Source organism: Centruroides sculpturatus, unplaced genomic scaffold (genome assembly GCF_000671375.1).
Source record: "Centruroides sculpturatus isolate CEXI.00-Female unplaced genomic scaffold, Cexi_2.0 scaffold343, whole genome shotgun sequence".
Classification (NCBI taxonomy): Eukaryota; Metazoa; Arthropoda; class Arachnida; order Scorpiones; family Buthidae; genus Centruroides; species Centruroides sculpturatus.
The window spans coordinates 362,055-368,617 of record NW_019384530.1 but is presented as its reverse complement, the minus strand read 5'-3'; the positions used below and the strand labels follow the sequence as shown (position 1 = coordinate 368,617).

General features: G+C 23.6%; 1 protein-coding gene across 1 annotated transcript; it reads right to left on the bottom strand.

The window, feature by feature from the left end:
- Positions 1–2,207: 2,207 nt before the first annotated feature.
- On the bottom strand, positions 2,208–3,339 carry LOC111623009 (anoctamin-3-like). Its single transcript, XM_023365489.1, has 5 exons — positions 3,291–3,339; positions 3,109–3,209; positions 2,552–3,039; positions 2,432–2,473; positions 2,208–2,347 (listed from the first exon to the last, which is right to left on the bottom strand). The coding sequence occupies exons 3-5, from the start codon at positions 2,887–2,889 to the stop codon at positions 2,212–2,214; spliced, it is 516 nt and encodes a 171-aa protein (XP_023221257.1). The 5' UTR covers positions 2,890–3,039; positions 3,109–3,209; positions 3,291–3,339; the 3' UTR covers positions 2,208–2,211.
- Between the last annotated feature and the right edge of the window lie 3,224 nt (positions 3,340–6,563).

The following is a 6,563-nucleotide window of genomic DNA, read 5'->3' as shown; positions in this document are numbered from 1 at the left end:
AACGAAAATGAAAATTTGCTTGATAATTCAACTACGCTTGTTGGAGAACAATAAAAACACTACACTCAACAAGCCACCAATAAAACTCAACTGCCTAACCTATAACCAAAGTCTCCTTTTAATTTGTTTTTTAAAAAAAGCGCTTGACAAACTTGCCCCGCATGCCGAAGTTGCCCCGATCTCCCCTAAATAAATATTTTCAGAATATACAAAATTAATTTGCTAGAAAAACCGAAATTTATTGTTTTTAAAAAGTTCAACAACAGAAAGATAAAATATTAATCACAAATTTAAAATGAGATATTAGATGCTTGTTAAATTGTTTGACGGCCTTTTAACACTAGAAATATAACTATATTGTTAATGTAATAAAATAACAATATGTTAGGAGTAAAGACATTCATTTAAGTTTTGCTTGCTTCATTATTATTAAGTTATTCATAACGTACTATAAAATATTTCAATATAACATAAACAACTTAAATATATCAAAGATTCTTTTGTGTTTTAATCAAATTTTTATTTTATATTATTTTAAAAAGATTCAAATAATATAAAATAGCAATAAATATAAAAAAAGTAATGAATTAAATTATTTAGCTTTTGTAAGTATGCAAGATTTTTATTTTAAGATGTTTTTATAAGTTTATACTGAAAAAAAGAAGCAACAATTATTTAAAATAGAAAACTAGTTTCGCATTGATAATAAAAAAATTAGATCCGTAAGATATATTAAAAAATATATCATCATAAAATTCTTTCATTATATAATGGAAACAATCGCAATGTAGAACTGTTTTTAAGTTTCATATAACTACTTATTCACTTATAAATTATATGAATAATTATATTGCAGAAAGTAATGAATATTCTGATAAAAAATGTTTTGCCGATAAACGAAAGAAGTATTAATTAATGTCTGATTAGGATTGGATGTATGAATATCTTAGGCAACGCGCCCATGGCCTCTATAGGAAAATATATAAATAATAATAATAATGAAATTCAAAAAAAGAGAGAGAAACGAAAAAAAAAAAAAAAAAAGATTTAGAACACAAAATACAACAGACTATAGGCTATTTATAAATACTGTGTGAATATAAAGTAAAATATAGAAGAATGTCTTTGCTGACTTTTATAATATTATGTATAATTATATAGGCCTAAATTTAAAAAATTATAGCATTTAGAATTTATTGTACAGGCGTTAGTCTTTACAGATCTCTACAACTGGGAGTGCTCTAGTGTCCCACAGAAAATAGTTTTAATTAATAATAATCATACTAAAGTTAATATTATCAAAAGCAAATATCGTCTATAAACAATATTAAAATCGTTTGACATTATAGTATTTAATATTTTTGTGTATTTAATATCATAGATTTTATAGTTTTTATTCAAATATTTTACGTCTAATTGTAAAATCATTAATAAAGCTGTTGCAGTAAAACAAAATAAAGTAAGTAATGATTTAGAAATAGAAAGCAATTAATTTAAAATTATTGAAAAAAATTCAGAAATAAATGTTTAACTTAAATTAGATTTTCATTAAATCTTTTAAGAGAAGATTTGTCAAGCCAGGGGAGAGAAATCGCATACAGGACTAAATTTTAAGTTTTTATTATTTTCATTTAAAAGAATTAAATTTTTTAAGAAAAAGTAAAAATTAAAACACATATAGCAAAACAGATATTTCTTAAAATATTTGAATTATTAATAATTAATTAACCCTTCAAACGCATTGTTTCGGCACTAGAAAGGTTAAAATTTAGGAACTAGTTACAATACAACTTAAGATTACACTAATGCTTACCAATGATGCAAAGCAGCATTGATAAGCACTGAGGAAAATCTTAAATCTCTCTACCCTTCAACTTCTATGCTGCCAAGAAATGCCAAGAAATTTATCATTTACAATAGTATTACTAATAAGAACAGATTGTAAACAATTATTAGCAAATGATATATATATATATATATATTATATTATCTCTTTCCTTCATTAGCCTATACTTTACTCCACTGATTATAAGCCAAACTATGTTTGGAAATCGTTCCTCTCGTGTTGCATAATGCTAATTTTCCTGAAATTAGTTATAAGTTTCCTTGTAACAGCTTCTTAAAGTTCTGAATAGTAAAGCTTAATTACAATCAATCTGATATTAGCTAATTGTGATGTCGTATGTTCAACTGTAATTTTTTTTTAGAATTTCATTGTTCGAGACTTCTAATTACTAACTTACCCCAGATGCACATCATAAATGCAAATAGCCCAGTAAAGCCGTTATCACTAGCTGATTTGATGATATGAAGACCATACAAAGAGTAAAACTCTCCATCATCAATTCTGTAGAATAAAATTTTTGCTTAGTATATATATTTCATTGTAAGAACTAATCAACGTTTAAAAAATGTTGAAAAAACTACTTACAAAGTTCCATTTTTATAAAATAAGTCTTTATCAGCGATTACTCTGTGAAGAAACGAAAGCTATTAAAGAAAATCTTTATATTTTTTTGATTTTCAATACATAACAATAATTTTAAATAACCTTGTAACAACTCCGTACAGAAATACAGCAATACCTAAAATAGTAGGTACAATTAAAGACGATACGTAAGTACCGACCCAAGCAAAATAAAATGCAATTTTTTCTCCAAAATAATCTCGTATTAATGAAAGAGGTTGATGTTTAAAAATTTTGCCCCATTGATGATCCAAAACCATTCTAGTATCTTCATTAGTCGAAGAAGCCCATAGTTGAGAATTACCATTATTTTCACTCACATCTATGACAGAACATTCACTTTCTACTGGAATCGCAACTGATTCTCGAGAAGATCGATCGTGAAGAATAAAACTATCCGTGTAAACTTTATTTAACAACATATTTAATAAACCTGTATGGGAATATTCGTTTTTTAAAACAACCAATTCAATTTTATAATAAATTCAAAACTCGCCTTTCTTTTCTGCATGTTCCGACTTTGAATCATTCAGAATTTTTCCCACATTTATATTTACTAAAATATGATACACCTGTAAATATATTTTATATTAATTTCAATTTTATTCAAAGAATAAAACTTTTTAAAAATATTTTTGTACCAATAAACTTCTCGTCGACGATAGAAAAAGTTTATCTTTTTCGTCTTTATTAATGAACCAATCTGTACAGCTTTTAACAAAAGGTACAAATATGTGTTTATCTATAAAGTAATATAATATTTTGTTATTAAAAATGTTATTCAATAAATGAAAATTTAATGATTGAATATAATAATATTTACGTTCTTCTTCTTTGCCGAAAATTTTATTCATATTATCCTCGCCTATAAAAGATTCTTTATTTTCATTTGTTTCGGAAATGATCTATTAAAATTAGAAAATATAAATTCATAAATATGTCCTTTTAAAATATTCTTAACTAAATAATAACTAATAACTATATAAGTACAATAAACTCAAATTTGTGGTCTAAGATCGAAGTTTTGGCTTCAAAAAATGCACTGAAAAAGTAGAAAAATTCATCGAAAGCTTAGTAAGAAGAAATTTAAGAATGATCTTAAAATAAAGAAAAATTTTTAATATTAAATTATTGGTAAGTTTTATGTATTCAAAATTAATGTTTTTCTTTCTACATTTTTTTGTATTGTACTGTACTGTACTGTATATCTATAATTTTGTATAGATGTATTCTGTAACCATTGTAAGAAGACCTGTCCTATATACCAATTATTATTAAATAAATAAATATTAACTAAATTCATCAATAATTACAATATATTAAAATGTTTAATTAATACGATTTTATTGGTAAATAATTTTACACTTTTTATGTAATTTAATGAACAATATATTCTACTTTAAGTGTCAATTTTCGCAAAATTTCTTGGCATTTTTTATAACAATATTTTTTATAAATTCGATAATGTTTTGTTGTACTGTACTGTACAAGTAGCCGTATATGTAGAATTGTACACTATCAATTTATTTAACTTCTATCCTTAACTCCTGATCCTCGGTTGTGAATATGATCCTTAAAAAGTCTGTTATAATTTAATTTTTTTAAAATAGAAAATAAATAAAGCTAAATTTTTAATATGATTTAAACAATATACAGAATTCATCTAATAGCATTAATATTTGTAACTTAATAGCGTGATAAGTTATTTTAAAATATAATAAATAAAAATAATAAAATAGAGTAACAACGAATTATCCTACTTTCGAATATGTAATCGAATTTTAGAATGTATTGTAATAATTTTTAATCACTTGTCAGATTAAAAAAAAAAAAATAGTGATAACAAATCTGTTAGTATCGCATTCTTTGCCTGTTCACACGAAATGTTGAGAGCAATAAATCTCGTTTTATCTCTAGAATTTTCAGAAATAAGCTGGTCAAAACATGCATTTTCATTCTGTCATGTTACGACACTATCGAAACAGTTTAAGGAATTAATTTTTTTTAGTTTCTGTTTTGTTTTGAATTCAGTTGCTTTGTTTATAATCGATGCGCATAATGTTTTTTATTCTACGATTTACGTATAAACAATTTAATGATAGATATAATAATTAAGCTATTCATATTTTAGATAACTTTTCGAATTTTCAGTTAAATTAAAGCAATAACTAATTATCTTTGATTAAATAAATGTATCATTCGTGTGAACTATAGTATGCGACTTAATCATTTATAATTTAAAAGAGCAGTTATTTATTGTGACATCGTCACAATGCCGGGCTGCAATTTTTAATTATATTTTTATTTAATTTAAAATATATGTTCTCCACATGTAATTAATAGTGGCTTGCCCTTGTACAGTACTGTACTGTAAAAGACATGCGTTATTAAAGCTCTTGATTGATTTAGACGGAAAAACATTATATCATTAATATGTATTGAATTTGAACTGTGTTGCTGAGTTTACACTTGTTACTATAACAGATTATTATATATTTTTAATACAATGTTACAGATTTTTCTAAAATATATATATATATACACATTAATAATTATATTTTATTTGATATTTTACAAAGAACATTGACATATCGATAGTAATCGATATAGAAGTCATTCAATATTTTATTTATACAGTAATATGTTATTTCGCAAATAAAATAAACTGATCAAATTTCAAGGATTTTTTAGTTTTGTTCTCGAAGTTTTTCAGTTTTTAAAAAATTCCGTAATAATTTATGTAAAAATTTTATAGAAATTCAAAAGTATTGTAAGAACAATTATTTTATTAAAGGCAGTAATTTTTCTTGAAAAAATATTATTGTTCTACGATAGAAATTGTAATATTATATTTTATATATCTACCATTTCTGAAGATATATAAGTACAAAATATATTTAAATATAAGAATAAACTTAATGTGAAAAATATTAGATAAAAATTAGATTCATTTTAAAAAGTGTTAATACAGTTTTAAGAGAAAATGAGCTCTTAAAACTTCATAAACATTTTTAAAAGAATTGAAATTGTACTTGGTATAAACTTAACCTTTACTTCTCGTAAGTGAAGATTTTTTTGCGAGAAAAACAAATAAAATAGCAATGAAATCTCAGCAAGCTTCAATGTTTTAAGAAGTCTGACACAATATTTATAAAAATAAAAAAAAAATCAAAATTCCCTCGAATCAATCAGATTGTTTTTAAAAATTAAGCTACACCAAAACCAACAGAATAATAATTAAATCTGTGTGATTATCATAATGAGTTCTGTCACTGTGAGAGGTCTATACTCGAATTTCAGAAGAATCCTCATAATTTTCATGTATAACTTTAACTGAGAACTTTTTCCTTCTGACTTACACAGTGCTACAATGACAGACATTACAACAGTCATAGAGACTTAATTTACATTCATGTAAATTTTTATGTTAAGTTCAAATAAATTATTATTATTCTGTTATTTTTGGTGTAAAGAAAACTTAATTAAATAATAAAATTTCTAAATAAGCAGATATATTTCCAAATGTTAATATGGAAACATACATTAAATTGTGTATTTCTCTACATATCCACATTAATTTATCTGATTACTGCAGCGAGTAAGGAAAAAGCATATATGGTTTAGGCTTATATATTTATACGATCATAATCTCATATGTCATTTTTCCATTAAAAATTATCATTATTTCCATTCAAATTAGTGGAATAATGATCACGAAAGCGTTAAGTCATAAAGAAAAAATTTAACATTAAATTAACTATATTTAAAACGTTCAATTTTTATTATATAAGGATGTATTGATCTCTTTTATTTTAGTACTTGTCAGATCGATGTTTTAATTCTTTTTTCAAATAAAAATTTTATTTACTCAATACAAAAAGTTTTAATATAAAATTATATTCTGGACTTAAATAGCCAAGCTTATTTAATAATAACATTAATCAAGTTTCTCTAATAAACAACTCACATTCAACTTATTTTATGTTTTAATATTTAAAATTAAAATCAAAATATATAATTAAATATTTATTCATTTATATTTATTTATCACAATTACAGTTGAAAATATGTAACTTTTATGACGAAATATTTCCTC

Coding starts and splice junctions, on each gene's coding strand:
- LOC111623009 (XM_023365489.1), bottom strand. CDS start 2,889: ATGTTGTTAAATAAAGTTTACACGGATAGTTTTATTCTTCACGATCGA. Junction 2,474..2,551: donor CTGTACGGAGTTGTTACAAG/GTTATTTAAAAT, acceptor GTTTCTTCACAG/AGTAATCGCTGATAAAGACT. Junction 2,348..2,431: donor TTTTATAAAAATGGAACTTT/GTAAGTAGTTTT, acceptor TTTATTCTACAG/AATTGATGATGGAGAGTTTT.